Source organism: Gracilinanus agilis, chromosome 3 (genome assembly GCF_016433145.1).
Source record: "Gracilinanus agilis isolate LMUSP501 chromosome 3, AgileGrace, whole genome shotgun sequence".
Classification (NCBI taxonomy): Eukaryota; Metazoa; Chordata; class Mammalia; order Didelphimorphia; family Didelphidae; genus Gracilinanus; species Gracilinanus agilis.
In genome coordinates this window covers 390,135,437-390,157,651 of record NC_058132.1, presented here as the reverse complement: position 1 = coordinate 390,157,651, position 22,215 = coordinate 390,135,437, and the positions used below count along the sequence as shown (strand labels likewise).

The following is a 22,215-nucleotide window of genomic DNA, read 5'->3' as shown; positions in this document are numbered from 1 at the left end:
ACAAAGGCATTTTCAGGGCCTAATTGGGACAGTTTAGGACTTAGCTGCTTAAATTCTTTATCTTCCTTCGTGATACATAGTAAAGTATAACTATTTAAATTAACCTTCTTTTATAAGGAGATATTTTACAGGGATTATGGTCTTTTTTATATTACTTTAGCTTTTGAGTATTTTACCTTGTATGTTTTTAGTTGGTTTTAGCCCTATAATTGAGCTCAGAAGAAAATTATTGGATCTAAAGGTTAAAGTTTTATGACTAAATATTTTATAATTTTGAGGGGAAAGTGAAAATATGCAGACCTCTAATTCGATCCAATGTGGCCAATATCCAGCATGAAGACTGTCAACTTGCTTATAATATAGTCTTAGAGTTGCCTCATGCACTGTAGAATGTAGTGATTTGCCTGTTGTCACACAGCTAGTATTTATCAAAGGCACTTCAACACAAGTTTTCCTCCCTCCAGGGCCTGCCATCATGCTTTTCATACTTTATAAAATAATATTTTCATATGTCTCAAGTCTAAAATTTTCTTCTCAGGACATTGTATTGTGAATTGAATGAGGGACTGTTTACTTTTTTCATGAGATTCCCAATACCTAGGATCAAACTTGGTACAAAACAGAAATTTAGTAAATACTTGTTGAGTGAATGAATGAATCACATTGCAAAAACTATCCCTTCGTGCTTCTTCTAAGACCTTCAAAAGATGAAATATTGATGTGTCTTATATTTATAGAGGGATGATGAAACCAAGCCACCATTCAAAGAGCAAGCCATTGTTTTCCACTAATGGTCAAAGATTTTCTGTTGGGGCTTCCACATTCTTTCACCCAGTCACTTTGTGACCAGGGACATGTTTGCAAAACATTGAGCCTGAGAAGGGGTCATGATGTGTCCATGCACTAAGTGAAGCTAATTGGTTGGTGATTAGGATGAACTGCTTTGTTGATCAGAGATGAACTGCAACCTCATTATCATCACACACCAGGCAACTATCCTGGCAGAAAAGGAAAGCAATAGAAAAGAAAAGAGCAGAATTTTTTCTGTTTATTTTAAAACCAGAGTCTTTTCAGATATATGTAGAGGTACTTGGTAAACCCAAGCCTTTTCCCTTATACCTCACTCAAGTGCTTTTTACATGCGTGTCCTTAACTCAAACACGGCCTTCTCAAAGAATATTATCACCACTCCTCAGTGTCAAGGATAGAAAAAATTTAGCAACTTGTTTTACTCAGTTTCTTTCACACATTTGCACAGTAAGCCTTTTGTATTTTAACATGAGACTTGTCTAGTTACTGATGCTCTTGTTGCTGAGAGAAAAAAAGAACAAAAGATAATCACTGAAACTAGGTCACTCTGTCTACTCATCAAAGCTCACTTGGAGGGAGAGAAGGAAAACAAGAGCAGTACAAAATTCTACCACCAACAAGTCTGTCTTTGACAGATTTTGTATTTGCAGATTTTTGTTTTTCTTACTTTTCATGAATGCCATGAGTCTTCTTCATAGATTCTCCTGTTCTCCACAGATCTCTTGCTTTATCAAACAGCAGTTTTGTTGGCTACTTTTAATGTCATGGCAAGTTACTTTTCATCTTACAATTTGTATCTAAGGTGGGTTATTTCTTTCTCCCAAACCCCCTACCAATTACCACCTGATTTGCCCTCCACTTTAGAATTCTCACACCTTCCTTTGAGTTAGTAAAGGAACGAACAACCCATTAAAATGGCAAAAGTTGAAACTATGATCAAATGTAATTCATTTTCACCTTATTTTTTCATAAACTTGCTAATTCACACAAAACCACAGGTGGCCTCACCCCACTTGTCAGTGAAGATTTATAGCCAAGATTTATAATAAAATCCCATTTTCAGATCTATTCTTAAGGGGGAAAATGAAGTCAAACCTCAGCTATGGCTGGTGGAGGGAAATATGCTACATAAAAGCAACATCCATCTATAATCTCCACATCTAGACCCAAAATATAGTAGCATTGCTTGGGATGTGATTCTTGGTCAAAAGAGTATATCAATAAGTCAGATGAGAAGGAAAGCAACTTATTTAGTTGGAATGATTCTCATAAACTAACAACAAAACAATATTAATCACATATTAATCATGAGAAACAACTGAAGTTTAAGTATGCTTCGGCAAATATTGAATCATTATCATAGATCAAGAAACAATCTTGGAAGTCATCTAATCCAGACCCTTCATTTTACAGGTAAAGAAATGGTAGCAAGAAAAGGTTCAGGGACTTGCTTTGAGAGATCACATCAGAAATCTGGAAATCAAACCTTAATCTTCTGATGCAAAATGTATTGATATATATATATATATATATGATATCACTAAATTCTCTATCTTGGCACCAAATGACCCTGACTCCTCCTTATATTTGTTATCTGACTAACTAAATTTATTAGTAGTGTACTATTATCCTGCTCCAAAAACATTCTTTTTAAACTGACACCTTCTGTTTTACTTGAGTAGTCACTAAAGTGATATTTATTACATCTCCTTCTCTGATTATTCTAAAGAGAATTGAAAAGAAAGAAACCATGAAGGGAATTTCTTGTTAGTGTATCATAAACTCTAAGTTTATCTAATTCTCTTTATCCTTTCTAAAATACAAATGGAGATTAAGGCCTACTGTTGGGAACCCTGTTAGAAATATTTTTTGTTTGTATTTTTACTAATGAAATTGTTTGTCATTAGGTTTTCATCTTTTAATGTAAAATCTCTATAATCCCTTCCCTAGAAAACATTAAGGATGCCTTCAGAGATCCCTGAGAATTTCTGGTTAAGATTTAGATGGAGGTAATCAATATATACATTATTAAAACAGTGGACAGAAAACCATTATTGCATAGGTGCTGTTGACAAATGGAAAGGCTTGAATAAAGTAGTTTACTTGTTCTTTTGTCAGGCCATATATTATGCACATTCGATTTCCTCTGAAGTCACCACAAAGTGAGAAAGAAGTTCAGAAATTCAATGAAATTATCCTGAAATCATTGACTGCAAATTATACATTCATTTAGGCTAATTCTAGTATCAATGCTCCCTGTTTACTTTGGGCGTATTTCAGACTGCGCATTAGCTTCTTACATTTCCTTGTTTTTCCTTTCTAGAGTAATAAAAAATGTTACTGAGTAGCATTTGGAAACTAAATGGGAATTAAATTGAAAAATATTTGCTAAGTATAGTCTGAAAGGTATCTCATTCTTAGTCCCCAGTGTTGTGTCAAATAAACAACTCAGTCCAGGGTGTTCTAATTCAGAGTTAAGAATTATAGAATCTTATAATTAAAAGGGACCTAAGAGGGCATCTAACTGAAACTTTAGTGTAGAAGAATCCCTCTAAAGCATCCTCAAACTTCACTTGAATATCTTTATTGAAGAGAATCTACCACTCCCCAAACTGTTATTCTACTTTTGAATAATTATTACTTTCTCCCCTCCCCATATTTAGCATCTCTATAATTTTTTAGTCATCATTTCTAGTTATGAACCCAGAATAATTCCAATCTCTTAGTGAAAATTTATTGTTTGGTGTTAGTAGTGGCAATGGAGATTGCCCTCCTGGTTGGCACTATACCAGCACCCCCATAAAACTGCAGTCTCCAGAGGAATTCAGTATGTAAACCAACTCATACCTTGGTTCACTTCTGCTCTTGTCTCTTCTCCTGGTAAAGTTAAAAGTTTCTAAGAAGGTTCCAGAAGTGACCCAGTTTCACCAGAAATTTATTGTGGTTATTTGAGATCATACAGGATCATGCTCATTTAGTAAGACCACAAGGATCTAGTTGTGGCTAGATCAACTTTGGGAACATAAGTCAAACTTGATTTAGCTTTTTTATATCTATGTCCTTGTAATGTCACCATCATCATCACCATACCTAGCATTTATATAGCATTTGAATATCAATTTTGCAAAACTCTTCATATGAATCCTCACAATATCTCTATAATGATGCTATTATTATCCCCATGTCATGGAGGAGGAAGGTTAGACAAACAGAACTTAAGTAACTTGCCCAGGGTCCCACAGCTAATTAGCAAAGTGAGACTTAAACCTAAGTGTTCCTGACTCCAAGTTCAGCACTCTTAGCCATTGCATCCCATTGTCAGAATAATAAACTTGGAAAGAATATAGATTGTCATCAAGCTGACAAGTAACAAGTACTACTATGTGCCAGGCATTATGATGGGTGGTAAAGGTCTTAATGCAAAACTGAGATAGATTTTCCTTTCAAGGATCTTACATTTCATTGGAAAAGATATGACATTTTAGAGGTAAACAAATATAAGATGTTTACAAAATAAATAGAAAGTGATTTTAGTGAAGTACACACTAACAACTTGCATCCAGTTCCATCCCTAGCTGTCAAACAATAATACCCTTAGACTAAAGGGAAAATCCTTATATTAAAAATGCTAAAGAAGAGAATTATACATTTTCCATGATGTAGCTCATCTTTGTATTTGAAACAATAATTTTTATATCATTGTATTGAGTTAGACTTTTTCTTATGTTAAATGCTCCATGATAGTTACTTTATTTTCAAGATTTCCTCTGCACACTAGCATTCAATTGTTACTCTTGCTGGCAAGTTACATATAACTGCTATTACATACTTTCACTTTTATTATAGAATGAATGAAATATAAATTGTATTAAATATTTTAACTATAATTTTAAAAGTATTATGACTTTTCTTCATAATCCATCCAACTCATATTCAGTTAAACCAGCTCACTCTTTGTCAAAATCTTGTCCAACTTTCTCCCATTATCCCTTGGGTCTGGAACTGATCCCTCCTACATCTATATCTGTGGAAAACCTTCCTTCAAGATTCTGACTTCTCCCCCAAGAAGTGTTACTTGATCCCCTGCAAATTTCATCTTTGTTTACCATTTTCTTCTGACAAACAGTAAATAGGAAAGATATGGCTCTCTCACTCTCCCCAGCTTCTTGCCATTCTTCATGTATTGTTGTTTTTTTTTTTCATTTCTCTAGTCCTTGTGGTCTCTCAAGGCAAGACAAGATTGATCCTCCAGGGTTTTTTGTTTACTTTTTCCATTTTTTCCAGTCTTCAGATTCTATTAAGCATTCCTTCTTTACTTTACATTTCTTCTTTCAATATCTTAATATATTCTCAAATCTATCTGTAAAGGAGCATCTCTCCCTCTGTCTGACATCTTATTCTATCTATCCTAATTTCCTTCAAATGACTTTCTTTTCTCAAATAAACATTTCTTTCTGTGAAACTTCGTGTATCGAAGAGAAGTATAATATGATATATTTTATTATGAATTTCTTATCTTGTTACCATATCAATATCTTAATTTTCCTTCATGTTTTTCTTTCTTCTCTCCATAAATTTTAGCTGTGAATTTCCCATGCATTTGTTGTCTCTAATTCTGTTTAGTACAATTGCCATATGTGTTTGACAACAACAAACAAAAATAATTTACAATTTCAACTCTGTTGACAAAATAGTTATATTTCTGCAACACAATTCCTTATCAGAAACTTCCCCACCCTTAAAGTCCCAGTGGTATAAATCCTCTGAGAGGCATAAACATGAATTTGATGGTAACAATAATATCATGAACCTAGGCAGATGGAAGAATTGGTGGTGCTTTTGAAAGGAACAAGAGAGAGGAGAAGAGGGGGAGGATTTGGAGGCAAAGATAGTGAATTCTGCCTTGTATTTGTTGAGTTTAAGATACCTATAACAATCATTTTGAGATATCCAAAAGCATATATGCAATTATAGTCTATAAAACATTAAGGGTTTGTGTGTGCCTATATGAATTCCACATATTAGAATTCAGAATAGTTGTTTCTTTTGTGGGTTTTTTCACTGTCTTCTATAAATCAAAAATAACATTTTGTGATTTTTTTCTCACTTTAATTCTTTACGTGCACTAGTAAGTGACTTCCATAGTTAGAAAAACCAGCAAGTGCATGAAATGTGTCACATGAAATATTTTTGCTCTTTTTTAAGTGAAAAGCCCCAAGCCTTATTCACTTGAAAGTATCTATCAAGAGTTGTATTTCTTCAAGAAATTTAGGGGGAAGGAAGCATTATACAGAATTATACATCTTAGTCTTGATTTTCTATGTAAATACATATAATAGGAAATATACCTAGGAGAGAATTAGCTGTCTTTTTATGTCGGCCTACAAAACAGCTCGAGCTCAGGTTTCAAATGGTGGTAGATGCCCAGGAGCCAACAAAAGCAACTTCTAGCATGTAGATATTCTAAAAATTTATTCAAAAAAGGTTTTATCTGAGAGGTACATACAACACGCATTCACAAAATGCAAGAACTCAGGTATCATTTTGCCTCTCAACAATTAACAGATAACTTATTATGAAAGGAAGTTCAACATTATATTTCCTTGTTTTTAGTAATATTCCCTTATGGCCATAATCCCTTAGCTTTCCTTCCTTCTAAGGTACAATATGATTCTTTGTGAAAGGTTGTTTGAGGCAAATGACTTCAGTAAATAGCTCAGATAGATCATACATTTCACATTGAGAAATCTAGTTTCTTAAATTGCAAAACATTCATGTGATATTCTACTAGGAAAGGTTTACTAAACATTGTCTGAGCACTCTGTAAAGAGGTAAACTTTAAAGGATAGCAAGTTCATTTTTACATTTTTGTGGTGTCATTTCTCTCTCTGGAGGAGATAGCATAGATGATATACCAAGACTAACTTCAGAATCAGGAAGAATTGAATTCAGATCCTGTAACTCTTCCTCTTGAGGAGCCGATAAATTTGACCCATAAAGTGAAGAATAGTGTTTAGATCAGAGAACCAACCTTGAGCCCTAGCTCTGGCCACCATTATAAACACTGGGCTTGAATGAGAGGAAGAAGCCACCACCTGATTAGAATTCTTCAACTTCATGATTTCTTAGACTTTAGATACCCACAACCATTCCATTGAGTGCTTTCTTCGTGGCTTACTTTGACAGCCAGATGGGATATGAATTATTAGGTGAGGGGCACGACTCTCCTTGAGCAGAGATCTTGCCTTCCCTTGTCAAACACCCTCAGGGCTGACTTGAGGAGCCTGGCAACTGCGTATGACTGACATGCCTACAACTACAAGCCAATGAGTTTCATTCAGTTAGGAGAGGATAACAACATGGATTTCTATATGCCATGACAGGTCCATTTTTGGTTTTACTTTATATTCTGATCCTTGAGTAATCATGAGAAGGTAAGTTATGGCCTTTGTGGCATTAGATATATCATGAGGGCCACTGAAAGAAAGAGGAGGATAGGTTAGGAAACAAAGGGAAATGAAGATAAGGTGAAATTTTAAAAATTATGGCCAGAGCTCTGTGTATGTATTTAAATATTTCTTGTCATTTCAAAGACCTTTTTTCTGCACATATTCAAATGACTTCTCAGTGACACAATAAGTAAATGAACCAAAGGGATATGAGAAAAGGTGATCAATAAAGAACTGATAAATGTCTTAGTATTAACCATATTGTTAGTTATTTAATCTCTCTGGGTCCCTAAAAATGAAGGGAGAAGTCTGGTTATCTCTAAAGTCCTTGCAAGTGTTAGGAGCCATGATTCTGTGAGATGTTTCTCATTGTTAGTACCACTAAAATATTTAAGAACATTTTACTGGGTTAAGTTTTCACATTACTCTAGGGATTTTCGAAGTTGTTGTTGTCTAATAAAATTCACTTTTAGCTTCTCCGGAAAGGCTCTTTAAACCATCAACAACTATATTTGGCCTTTTCTATGCTGAAAGATTTTTTTCCTTTTTTTTTAAAGAACACTGACTTAAAAAGGAATCAAGAGACCGACCTGAGTTCTTTTCCTGGCTCTGCCACTAATTCACTATGTGACCTCTGGCAAATTATTTAACCTCCCTGGGTCTCATTTATAATATGACAAGATTGGACAAGATGATCTCAAAAGTCTCTTTCATCTTAAAGTTGTATAATTCCTTGTAATCATAATAATGCTTAATTACTACATAATCTCATCTATAAAATTAGAGAATTGGATTTGGCACTCACTAGCTCCAATTTGTGTGATCTCCTATCCTCTGATTCTGTAACTGTTCCTTATTCCCAAACTTTACCTGCAATCCTCTCCTCATGATGCTTTCTTATTACATGAATAGACTGGCTTGATAATACACCAGCTCTTCCTTACTATAATACCTGGCACTCCTAAATACTCTGTTACTTCTAAGAGTGCCATCGTCCCCCTGGTCACCGAGGCTTGACAGCTAAATGTTATTTCTATCTTCTCATTCTCATTGACTACCTCCTGCCCTCCACTATCCAACCTATTGCCAATCCCTGTCAATTTTAGTGACATCTTTGATTTACATCCTCTTCTCTCTTGTGACCCTGCCATCACCCTGATGCAAGTCCTCATCATTTTCATGCCTGTACTATTGTAATATCCAGCTGGTTAGTCTCCCTCTCTCAAGCATCTCACCCCTCCAGTCTATCCTCCATTCGGATGTCAAATTAATCTTCCTAAAGTACAGTTCCAACCATGTTACCTCCTATTCAATAAACTCTCTTGTCTTTCACCATTGGGATCAAATATAAAATCTTATTTTTTGCACTTAAAAAGCCTTTCAATCCCTGACCCCTGTCTAATTTTCTAATTTTCCTGTACATCACTCCCAATACAGACTTTAAAAAATAATGACATTGTGTCTTGAAGTACTTTAAAGACTCTAGACTCCAGGCATTTTTACTGGCTCTCCCTCATTCCTGGAATGCTCTTCCTCCTCATTTCTGCCTCATGACTCCTCTGACTTGCTTCAAGTCCTTGCTAAAATCCTATCATCTGTAAGAAGCCTTTCCTGACCAACCTTAATGATAGTCCCATCCTTCTATTGATTGTCTCTAATTTATCCAGTATATATCTGGGTTATATATACATAATTGTGTTCACATCATCTATCCCATTAAACTAGAAAGCAAGGACAATCTTTAGTCTTTCCTATATAGCCAATATTTAGCATACTACCTAGCACATAGTAGGTGCTTAATAAATGCTATTCACTTATTAGAGGGAGTCATGGCAGGTCTCCAATTAGATTTACGTGTTCCCCACCACCCTGGAAACTTTCCAGGAAAATCTCCCAAGAATGGCACCCAATGTCCACCTTAGAAATGCACAGCACCCACTCTCTCTAATACAGAAAGCATATTTATGGTGGACAGTGACAGACCTGGAGATAGTTTTTTCTTCTCAGTTTTTATTTTGTGTAAATAGTTTCATTTCTATTCTTACATCTTGAGCTGTATGGTTTTTTTAATCACTTACAGTTGAAATACATATGTGTGTAAAGACAAGATGATGAGAATGCAGTTTCAGATTGATCTTTATGGTTTGTTATGGAAATCCCTTGGATTTTTATAATGGTTTTCTAGCTATATTGGGTTATATTTACATCTCTTTTTTTGTCAGACATGTTGCAACCTAGATCTCAAGTCTAAGTCACATTAAACTAATAACTCATTGTACATGAAAATTAGCATAGATGAGAGTTTCTAAAGATTCTGGTTTCCTGATTGTCAAAATAGTCTGTAACCTTTGCCTTCCTTTTGGTGCCTTTTGGTGTTTGCCTAAATATTATAATAAAGGTTGACCTGGTAATATCATAATCCATTTGTAAATATCCAATATAAATTGGTAATAAAAACCCAGGACAAAAAATTGATATCACTTTTTGTCTGGTTTCACAGGCCTTCAAGAGGGAGTTGAAAACCAAAGAACCTGTAATCACAAGTACACTTGAGACGGTGAGAATCTTTCTTTCGGAGAAACCTTTGGAGGAACTTGAGAAGCATTACCAAGAGCCCAGAGGTAATTGAATGGAGAGGCATAATAACATATTGATAGAAGGATCAACAATGACTGAGAGATCCATAAATTCTTGATTCCTGTTTCAGGAGAAATTATATTTTTCAGTTTAAATTTCACTGGGTAATCAATTCAAATTAAACTCTATAGATGAAAAGAGTCAGAAATCTTAATCCCCATTGTGTAAACATGTATTCCTATTTACAAACAAAAATAAAAATCATTTTAGATACAAGGAGCTGAACATTTTTAAAAATGAGAACTTCAATTATTAGAAGGAATTTCACGGTAATAGAGACTATAAACTAATTACCAATTTAAGAGACTAATCCAAATGAATTATTATTTGACCCAAACAACATTCCCATCATTTAGTGCAACTGTCTAATTGGATCTTTGAAGAAACAAGATATAGTTAAGAATGAGACCAATGTAAAGCATAAAAGCCTCAGCAAGGACTCTTTGTATGTTAAAGCCCCATGTTCCCAAAACTATGCTATGACATCTAAAACAGCTATATTAAAGCAGCATTCCTATCTCTTGTAAATGGTCCCTTTTATCCGATATGAACTATTCAATTCTATTTTAAAAAACACCAGTGTAATAAAGAATGTGACCTAACAGCTTGTTATAATCCAAATTTAGAGCTGCCTCCTGAAGAGAGGGCCCACAATGTCACAAGACTCCTGAGAAAGCAAGCTGATGAGGTCAGCATCGAATGGGAAAAATTGAACCTGCACTCTGTTGATTGGCAGAAGAAGATAGATGAGGCCCTAGGAAGACTACAGGAACTTCAGGAAGCAATGGATGAATTGGACCTAAAATTACGTCAGGCTGAAGTGATGAAGGGCTCTTGGCAGCCAGTGGGAGATCTACTAATTGACTCTCTGCAAGAGCACCTAGAGAAAGTCAAGGTATGGTGTGTCACTTCTCTTCATTCTCTGGCAGCATCCGAAGGAATTCTAATATAAGCTTCAGTACAGATTCCTTGTCTCTTTTCTTCTGAAAGCACTGCCTTAATATGCTTGGAATTCTTTTTCTTGAGGACTACCAAATATGTTATATTAAAGAAAATCATTTCATTTCCACTCTTAAGTTTCCATATTTTGGTGAAGTCACTTAAAGAAGGCAGTATGGAAGCCAGATCTTAAGCAGTGAGATCTGGCTCTTGACTTTGAAAATAAGCTTGACACAATCATTCATGGTGTCATTTGGCATAGCTTCCACTTCCTTGCCTACCTCATATGTGTGTTCTCTTCCAAAAGAGTCTAAAGAAATCTTGTACTATAGTTTGCTCTTTCAATAATTAAACATTAATTACTCAATTTAAAGCAAAAAAAAAAAAGACCTGAAGGAAAGCTTAAAAATTGAATGAAGTTTAAAATATATCATTCATTATTTTTAAAAGTTATAGAATTTTCTTAAATTTCAAAATACCAATGGGTAATTGTGATAGTCAAAATATAGCTTTACCTATGATGTTTCTTAAATTTATGAAGACATGGTATGTCATAACCACATCACAGTACTAGGATTAAGCACACATGATCTCTAGCCCTGATTTTGCTACTAACTAAACAGTATAACCTTGTGCAAGTGCCTTTCTAAACTTGAGCTGTGTCTTCACTTGCTTTAGAAAGGTTTTCCTGGTCTCTTCCCCTAGCTTAAAATGTTCTGAACAATATAAAATGGAGCAAATTATAATAAAAATATCATAATATGTTTATTTTCTTCTAATCTCAGACTACTAAATTCAGCTCCACAGGATTAATTATCTTTTAACCTTAAACTCTAGCTTTCAGATAACTCTGAATTTTTTTTTGTCCAGGGTTCTATTCATGAAATCTTTATCAACTTATTTCAGAAATCACCATACTCAGCTGAAAGAAATACCAAATTTTATTTGACCATGTAAACATGCCATTTTCTATTTTTTTTATGCCAGGCTTTAAAATTGTTATATCCTTTATATAAGTCAAAATCTTGAAGAGTATATTTCTTTTTTAAAATTAGGGTTTTTTAAAAATAATAAGCTTTAAGGAAGAATAAAATTAAGGAAGGAAGAAAGGGACGGAGAGTAGAACTAAAAAACACTCATAACAAATATCCATAGTCAAGCAAAGCAAATTCTTTTCATTGGCAATGTCCTCTGAAATTTGAGCCCGTAACCTGTCAAAAGGTAGACAATGAGCATCATCTACAGTCCTCTGGAATTATGTTTCATTATTTCCATTTATCTCAAGATATTTACATTTTTTCTCAAGATGCTCAAAGTTGTTTTTTCTTTATAATGTTACTCTTATATAAATTGTTCTAATTCTGCTCACTTCACTTCACTTTATTTCATATAGGTTTTCCTAGTTTAGATGTCAGTTTTATAATTTTTTTGGTGCAATAACATTCCATTTTATATATGTATCACATGTGTTTAGACTTTCTCTAATTGGTTGGTATGCCCATAGTTTTTAGATTTTTGCTACTATGCTACTACAGTTGGGTCCTTTTCCTCTTCCTTTGGTCTTTTTAAGTAATAAGCTCTGTAATTATTTTGTACAACCAAAAGATGTAGATGGTTTCATGACTTTTTGAGGAATACTTCCAGATAGCTTTCCCCAATGGCAAGACCATCTCGCAGGTCCACCAATAGTGCATTAGACCTTGTTTTTTCCATAGTCCCTCCAAAATTTGTCAATTTCTTCTTTCATCGTCTTTGCCAATTTGATGAATATGAACCAAATAAGTCAGTATAACTACCAAATCTGACATGTACATGTAGTGATGGGAAAAGATTTCTTTTATCTAGACTTATTTCCTTAGAAACAGGCTTTATAGGGCTATCGCTGTCACTATCTTTTATATACCTGCTTCATTTTTAAAATTTTAGCAGACTTTAGGAGAAATAAAACATTGTCTTAAATGTCTTATGCTATATTGTTAAAACTCATCACATTGCAATCTTGCTACTTGAGCAACTTCCACATCTATGCAGAATTGAAGATAACAGCATGCATGCTCCAACATACTGTGTCAGATATTGATTAAACTGATGAATATGTTCCAACTTACTGTGTCAGACATCAAACTGGTGAATGTGCTGTTCTTTATAGCTTTTCAAAATTACCTGCTCTATGTACTCTGCATTATACATTTCAAGACTTTCTGGTCCTATAACTTTTGGTAGTAAATAAGTTTAGAGTTTACATCTTATCCACTAAAAGGAAAAGATGAAACTACCAGAACAATTTTGACTTTGCCTAATATTAATATTTGGCCATTGAGGGTAAAGCTGCTAATGCACTTATTAATTTCACTTTTTGGTGGTGAAAGTAATTTTCTCACGGTACTCCTACCTTGGTCACCCCACGTCAGGAGTATTATGTTCAATTCTGGGTATAACATTTTAGGAAATATATTGATATCCTGTGGTAGGCGTCCCATAGAGAAATTATTTTTGAGCTTTTTGGTTGGTTTCATGGATCCCCTACAAAGATCTCAGGAAACATTGTCTTTCCCATTAGATTATGAATTCCTTGAGATCAGGGACTATTGCTGCCCTTTTAAAAAATGTATTATTGATGAAGAAATCACAGAACACAATGAGGCTATTGTTGTATAAAGGTGGTTCCCCTAGGAAGAAACTCATCTGTTAGCCTCCTCTTTTAGCTGATTATTTTTGCTAACAGAGTACTCAGTGTCAGTTGCTTTTATGTTACTGTCATTTCTGTTAGATGCTTTCAGTGTTGGTACCTGGGGGGAAATTTTTAGTTGCCTTACCCTTGTTACAGCTCTTAAAGTTAGTCAGCTTGGATGAAGGCTGGTATAAAGGATAAAACTAATACCTATCTTTAATGGTTTGTGAATCTTTTTTTTTGAATTTTCCTTTCATGTTTCAGGAAGCATGATTTGATTCCTAGCATGATTTGATTCCTAGCATATCTGAATATATAAATATATATGTGTACATATATATATATGTAAATATATATATCTCTTATTTTTAAAAACCTTACCTTTTATCTTAGAATCAATACTAAGTATTGGTTCCAAGGCAGAAGATTGGTAAGGTCTAGTCAATTGGGGGGGTTAAGTGAGTTGCCCAGGATTATACAGCTAGGAATTGTCTTAAGTTCAGATTTGAACCCAGGATATCTTGTCTCTAGACCTGGCTCTCAAATCTACTGAGCCATCCAGCTGCCCCTTAAAATCTTATTGAAATGAACCTTTATATTAAATTATAAATTATATAATGTAGATTAAATTAGTGTGGTGAGATTAGTGCTGACAGAAGTAGTGAGAATGTTTTCCTGGAAAAATCTCAAAAACATACTTTCTATTGGTAGAGATGAGAAACTCTCTGGACTAAGTTCTCATGCATTCCCTCTCATTTTGGAGACGGTTTATTGTGCCCAAAGTCCTTAATTATGACAAGAATGCTGAATTGCTTGATATACAGAAAGAATCAGATTTAAGATGGTGGCGTGTGCCTTAGGAGAAGGTACCTCCCCTTGTGTCGGTAGAACCTGCATCTACCACTCTATTCCCATAGTGCCTTTAGCTTCTGAAAAGGCAGCCCACAGTAATTGTTTCAGACATCTGCTTAGCATACTTTGAAGTGCATATAAGTTCCTTTTCAGTTTCATTTGAACTCCAGCTGTCTTCACCAAAGTCTATAATCAATCTGAATTAAGTTGTCCTACTTCTCTTAATAAGTTTCTTATTAAGTTCTGCATCGGCCTCTTAGCGAGCCTTAAAGCTAATTCATGTAGAATTGCCATTTTCCACTAATTCATTTGTCAGCTCTCCAAATCCCAACTAAAAACAATCAGAAAGGCTATTAATTTGCTGCTTCATAAACAACTTATGCAAGAATATATGTTGCAAGCAGGCAAATGATGTAAGACAATGAGTGAGGAGGAAGGCGATGGTGGCATGCAATAGATTTTTTTTAAAACTCAAAGGAAATGCCTTCCAAATTCAAAATAAACATTTATTCAATAAGACAAACATCCTTCTAGTTTCTCCAATTATTTCAAAAATGACTTGATTGCTGAATGAACTTTATTTAAAGACAGGAAATCTTTGGAACAGTTGGAGTCTGTGAACATGTCCTTTTTATTGTCCAACTTATTTTAATTTGGACCTCTTGCACATAAAGAACTTTGCAGTATTTGTTTTGATAGACTGTGATGAACTTAGGCACCAGAATATGCTACAAATGTTTCTCAATTACAGGAAAGCTGTACAGCAACTCTTTTATTCATAAGCATTTAGGAGTTTGCAGATAATCAAAATGTTCAGTTAATGAATCCATCTGATATTATTTTTCTCAAGAGGCATTTTCTTGAACCTTGAAACTCCTTCCCTACGATATCACCCAGGCTTCCATTTGAAAATAATAATCTCAAAAAATTCTCATTTAATAGAGCATCTCTAGAGAATTAGAATCTAGACTGAACATTTTGGGTGCAATAGGAGACAGTAATAAATGCTCTCTAGTCCTCCAGAGACGTTGTCTGACAATTATAGACTACTCCAAACAGAAATTAAGTAACATATCATTAGCATTAAAGGATTTCAGATCTCAAAATGGTATTGTTATAATCTAGTATCCAGAGAGGTCTGATCTCATTATAAAGTGTGAATATTTAATTCACTGCATCTGTGGTATTAATGAAGTCTTCATTTTCCTGGGAACAGTTTTATATAACAAGAAACTGAGAGATTAAGCATTTTTATTAGATTCTATGTATAGAGGCATTGTGCATTAACTATACACAATCCTAAGACATTGGTGATACTTAGCAAGAATGCTAGATTTGCTTAGAAAATGGCAGCTAGTGGCCTACTTTCTCTTTAATTCTCCCTTGGTGTTTCCCCAAAATGCTCAAGTTTCAAGTTCATCATTTAACTATTCTTCTACATCTAGCACAACAAGGCATGATTTAAGAGCAAATAATCCAAGAAGTAGATGCCAGCTGTGCCGTCATGCCCTAGAATTACATTTTTCCTATTTATCCATTTAACATAGGCACCAATATCATGCCTCAGATAACCTCACATTAAACAAGTTAAGCAATGACACTGAGAAATGGTTACTGGTACGCTATCATTCTGTATGTGATGGAAAAGTAGATGTTTATATTGGTGACAAAACAGAGCAAAAATATGATTTTAGAGAAGGGTGTAAAAAAGATTGCTCTTAGGGGAAAAATTGTGGGCTATGCTTTTGTGTACTATAATTCTGTAAGAGAGGAATCTTTTCATAAAAAATTGCTGTTTTATGTTTAATTGTTCCATCATTTTCATTTCTTCTATTTTGTGGGCCATGTGAAACAATTTTTATGGTATTTGTTTTCAATTAAAAGTAATGTTAGACATATCAATAAAATATTCAAATAAGTGGATTTAAAACTGAACTAAACTACAGAAACCTGTCCAGTTCTTTAAATCCAATCTTATATTTTTAGATGTGGAAATGGAATTTCATGTAAGAACTTAAAAATCAATAATAATTGCTTCTTCTTTAAATAGACTTCTAGATGGGAAAAACTGAAATGAAGGGCAAAACCAACTGAAATATAGGGAACTAGAATATACTTAAAAATTACATACCATATTTTCACTCTACTTTAAAATAATAGAAGATAAGTAACAAGAAGATCATGATAACCTTTCTTTACTAAAATACACATTAAGAACCAATTTTTCTTTTGGACAGTTAAGGAATTACCATTGAAATTACGGAAAACTCAATGTTATCTTTGAAAAAATTATATCATAGCTACAAAAACTTACTAGTGGGCAAATTTTATTGTTCTATGAATTAAGTAGAATCAAATATCAGTATTCTATGGGTCTCCCCAACAGTTGTCTAAAATACAAACACATGTTGATGTAATCCAAAGGGGTCAAACTTGAGACCTAAAAGCCAATGGGCCTTCCAAACTCCTGACTAAGGCTTTAACCAGATTAAGACAGAATTAGGAAATGTTTAATAAAATAAATAAAAAATAAAATACAATACAGATAATTTGTGATTTTCCAAGTCAATGTCCTTGCAGCTTATGGGGATCCATTTTTATTTGTTTGGTACCACTGGTGATCTCAACAAGTCAGCAAGCATTTATTAAGGCTAACTATTATACCACACATTCAGTTAAGTCCTGAGAGATCAAATTCATGCAAAAAAAATGGTCCCTTACCTCAAAGAATTTACAGTCTAATAAAGGGAAGTCAATACATAAGATATAAGATAACGCATAAGAAGAGAAGTCCATGATTTCTATTAATATTTTGATAACTGTATTTTAGCATAATTAATTTCCTTTGTATCCCTGTGTGTTTTAGGCATTTAAAACCTTTTTGTTTTCTAAGAAAGGGTCTATAGGCCTCACCTTTTTTATTATTGTTTAAAAAACCCTTACCTTCTCTCTTGGAATCAATACTAATTATCAGTTCCAAGAGAAAACAGCATTAAAGGCTAGACAAATCGTGGTTAAGTGACCTGCCCAAGGCCACATAGACAAGAAGTACCAAAGACCAGATTTGAAACCAAGTCCTCCCAGGTTTGGTATTCTATTCACTGTATACCCTAACCATGTCCACCTTTTTTTTTTAATAACAGGGTCAAATGACTTACAGTCAATATGTGAGGCCAAATGTGAGCTCGAGTCTTCCACACTCCACATCCATTGCACCTATAATCCACTGCACCACTGAGCTGCCCCAAAACAGAATGACCTCATGAACCATAGCACACCAAGACAATCTATCTTCCACCATCTCCACAAGTCTGTCCAAGTTCAAATTTATTGCTTATGTGACACCATCCATCTCATCCACTGCCTTCTCCTTTTGCCTTCAGTCTTTCACAACATCAGGATCTTTCCCACTAAGTCCTGTCTTCTCTTTTCATTATGTGGCCCAAGTATTTAAGCTTCCATATTTAATTTTCCAACAAAGCGTCTGAATTAATTTCATTGAGTATTGATGGATTCAATCACCATCCTATCCACAGGTCTCTCAAAAGGTTTCTCCCACACCACAATTTGAAAGCACGTATTCTGTGGCTCTCAGTTTCCCTTAGTCTAGCTCTTTTACCCATATGTTGCTACTGAAATGGACCTTTGGTAGCACTGGGATGTCTGTTTTTTAGTATGCTCTCCAGAATTGCGAGAGCTCTGTGCTATTGTATCAAATTCAAAAATTTTTATAGATATTTTCCTCTAGATTTAAAAAAAAACTTTTCTCACCTTTATAGAATTCCCCAAGTACCTACATCTAGGAGCATATTTTCTTATCCCCATCCTCTCTTTGGACACCAATAACCTATTTTAGATATTAGCACCAGCAGTTTCCTTCAAACAAGAGTCCTTGAAGGCAGACTAGAAGTACCTGGAAAAAATACATAATCATTAAATGTTCTACAGTATTCATATGTGAAGGAAAGCATCCTTAAGTTAAAGGGTTTCCATTGTCAAATAAGTGGTACATTTATTACGTTTCTACTATGTGTCAAGGACTGTGCTAAACACTAGGGATGCAAAAAGAGGCAAAAGACAATCCCTACCAGGTATATTTGCATATTTAATGCAAATGCTTAATATTTTAGAATTTAAGTTGTCCTGGGAATGAATTTGTTCAATATAAAATTTTTAGATTAAAAATATTTTTAGAAACATTTTCATCTACTATGTGGTTTCTCCCCAGTTTGTTAAATGTAAGAATTTCTTTTTCACCCTGTAACTTCCTGTCTTACATGATGGTTATAAGCAGCAGCAGTCCTTAGCCTCCAAAGATTGGCCTTAACCACTGAAGCCTTTGAACTGTGTTTAATTAACATCTGTTTGCTAAAAGTAAGTGGTAGAGCATTTAATCACTGTTCATTCTTCTTAGCTGTTTAGCCTGCCTTCAAAGACTGCTCTGAAGGAAACTGCTGGGGCTAATATCTAAGATGAGTTTTTGGTGTCTAAAGAGAGCATGGAGATGAGGAGATAAGCTTCTAGAAGCAGGGGTTTGGTGGATTATAGGAAAGAGTACTACACAGTCACAAAACCTGATTTTAAGCCCAGATCTGACACTAAATGCCTGGGGAGAAGTTATTTAACTTTTTCTGAGCCTCGCTTTCTTTGACTATACATTGTAGATCATACTTGCATTATTTTTTTCATACAATAATTGTGAAGAATGTGCTTTTTAAATTTAGAATATTTTCCATGGTTACATGATTCATGATTTTTCCCACCCCTCTTCCTTCCCCTTTCCCAGTGCTGACCAGCAATTAAATTGGGTTATACATGTATCATTGTTCAAACCCTATTTCCATGTTATTCATATTTGCAATTGAGTGATCTTTTAAGAAGAATGTGCTTTTTAAACTGTAAGGTCCAATATGTGATGCTTTTTTAAAATCATCACCATTATTATTTTTATTTACCAATACTAGATAAGGAAACCACATAATGCTTCCTTACTTATTTTATGATAAAAGATATCTGAAAGGGGGAGTAAATTTTGAGACTAATTCTATGAAGTTAGGATACCTATTACAGAATTCATCAAGCAGTTAAACCTAAACTACTATTTGTTATTCACTACCTATAGAAAGTGCCATTGGGAGAATCCTCCTACCCACCCCAACCCCATCTTACATCTAGAAAACTTTGTGATGACACAGCCATCACCTAGTAAAGACTCTTGTTAATCTATTACCTAGATAATTTCAATAGCTTTCTAATTCATCAAATCTCACCCCACTCCACACCATCATCCACTTACCTGTCACTGATTTTCCTAAAGCTAGATCTGACGATGTCACTCACTGTCTATTTGAAAATAGATACTGGAGGGGGCAGCGGGGTAGCTCAGTGGATTGAGAGCCAGGCATAGAAACGGGAGGTCCTAGGTTCAAATCTGACCTCAGACACTTCTCAGCTGTGTGTGACCCTGGGGCAAGTCACCTAATCCCCATTGCCTATCCCTTACAACTCTTCTGCCTTGGAACCAATACATAATATTGATTCCAAGATGGAAGGTAAGGGTTTAACATATATATATATATATATACACATATATATATATATATATGTGTGTGTGTGTGTGTGTGTATATATATATATATATACATATATATATATATATAAAGAAAATAGATACTGGTCAACTGCTTAACTCTAGAGGCCAATATTCTTTATCTTTGTCTCACAATTTAAAATTTTCTATTCTATGTGTAAGTTCTACTGCATGCATAAGTATCCATGTATATGATTTATAAATAGATAATATTATACATTTTATAAGTATAATATATAAATTTATTTTTTATAAAGGTATACTATTTATAAATAAGTCGCTATACATATATCAGTACATAATCAGAAATATTTTATTGATGAGGTTGCTTTATCAGAAAAGGTTGAAAAGGACAACATATGTGGCTAGTGTTCCCCAAGAAATGGAAACATAGATCTCAGTAGATCTGAATATATTCATAGATGATAAATCCGTCATCAACTGTTAAATATTTCTTTCACCTATAAAATTAGGGCATTGGACTAGATGACACCTAAGACCCCCCCCCCTTCCTCTCTAATAGACTAAATCTTTGAAGTGGCTTGGAGTATTGAAACTAGCCCTGGTTTGGGAGGCTGAAGATTCATTCAGATTCTAGTTCTGTCAGCAACCAGTTCTGCCACTGACTATATGAAAGTCTCTGGACAAATCAATATACTTCTCTCCTCATTCTCTATAATAAGAGAGGACTAGAGGAGGGGATCTCTAAAGTTCCTTTCTGCTCTAACATGTTATAATTCCATAAAGCTTAATATTAAATAATTATCCTATGCAAAAATTGTTGCATGGAATGGTGGTTTAAGGTGCTGACTTTGCAATCAAGAGACTTGGCTTCAAACCATGCCTCATAAAGCTCAGAGATCTGATACTTAGACCTTTTACAGATGAGGAAATTGAGGCAGACAGAAGTTAAATGACTTTGCAAATCACTTAACCATTGTCTGCTTATTTCCTCATCTGGAAAATAAAATTAATAAATGACACCTATCTTCTAAAGCTATGATGAGCTTAATTCAGTCTAATTAAATAAACACTTATTAAGCTCCTACAGTACACTAGGTACTGTGTTAAGCACTGGATAAAATGAGATAATATTTGTAATAACTTTGCAAATCATAAAGCACTATGTAACTGCTGTTATGGTGGTAGTTATTATATGGAACTGGAGCAGGAACACATAGATGATATCCGAGGTTGAATTTTAATTTGTTCTTCCTAACTTCGAGCCCAACATTCTATTCACTATGCCTCCTAGCTGCCACAGACACTTACTAGCTGTATAACCTTGGACAAATTATTTAATTCTCTGTGGCTCAGTTTCCAAATCTGTAAAATGAGAGAGTTGAACTTATTGGCCTCTAAGGTCCCTTCCTGCTTTAAATATAGAATCCTTGAATCTTTAATCTAATGGCTCTACTTAGATTAAGTGCATGTTAAATCATTAAGTTATAGTAGAATAAAGGTAGAAATGTTATCACATTGGCAGTACTCATGAAGTTTGTTTTCCATATCATTATTAAGGGTTTTATTCATAATATTATTCATAATATTCATAATACCTAAGTTTTATTAAAGCTCCCACAGAATTATTGACCCTTAAACTTAAAAATCAGCTACTCAGTGTAAAAGGGGAATATTTAACTAAAGATAATTTTTTTTATTTTAAAAAAGATTTCATGATGAACTTGCTCTTTCTTCCTATGAGGAAGGACTTGTCAGTATGCTTTCCAAATGTAATCTTTTTACAATTCTAGCTTTCATGTGTTCCTTGCTATTACAGACACAAAATACCAATTTAGGTATTCTATCTATCAAGTGTGCAGATTCTAGAATCATAATTTTTATCACCATAATAGACAAGTGAAATGAAATCAAGTCAGTGGACTTAGGTGTCAACATACAGTATATGTTATGAAGCTCATGGGGTGAGGAGTATAATCAATAGGTAACTTGATTTGTTGAAATAATAACAAATTACTGCCAACTGTTCCCTTACTTTCTTGTTTTATCTGATTCGAACATTAACATATTTAATTTTTGACCTAAAAGTTAGTGTTTTGAAAATCAATTGCAAATCATCAGGAACATTACCAAATAAAATAGCCCTAAGAAATAAATTCTTTCCTCATTTTCAGTCCATTCATTTAGTCTTACACATTTTCTTGTCCTATTGACATTCCCTCAACTAGAAATCTCCTTTGTTGGGATACCAGAAAGATTTCACCTAATCAAACAAGATGGCAGTCATGAAGCAGTCCCTCTCAGAA

The 22,215-nt window shown here is 34.2% G+C and overlaps 1 protein-coding gene across 2 annotated transcripts in view; it reads left to right on the top strand.

Annotated features, from left to right (window-relative positions):
* DMD (dystrophin) overlaps window positions 1-22,215 on the top strand; it is a 1,921,557-nt gene that overhangs the window by 1,489,786 nt on the left and 409,556 nt on the right. For both annotated transcript variants that reach the window (XM_044670154.1, XM_044670155.1), the window contains exons 56-57: window positions 9,760-9,880; window positions 10,523-10,791. In XM_044670154.1, coding sequence (XP_044526089.1) covers window positions 9,760-9,880; window positions 10,523-10,791 — 390 coding nt within the window. The remainder of the gene's footprint in view (window positions 1-9,759; window positions 9,881-10,522; window positions 10,792-22,215) is intronic.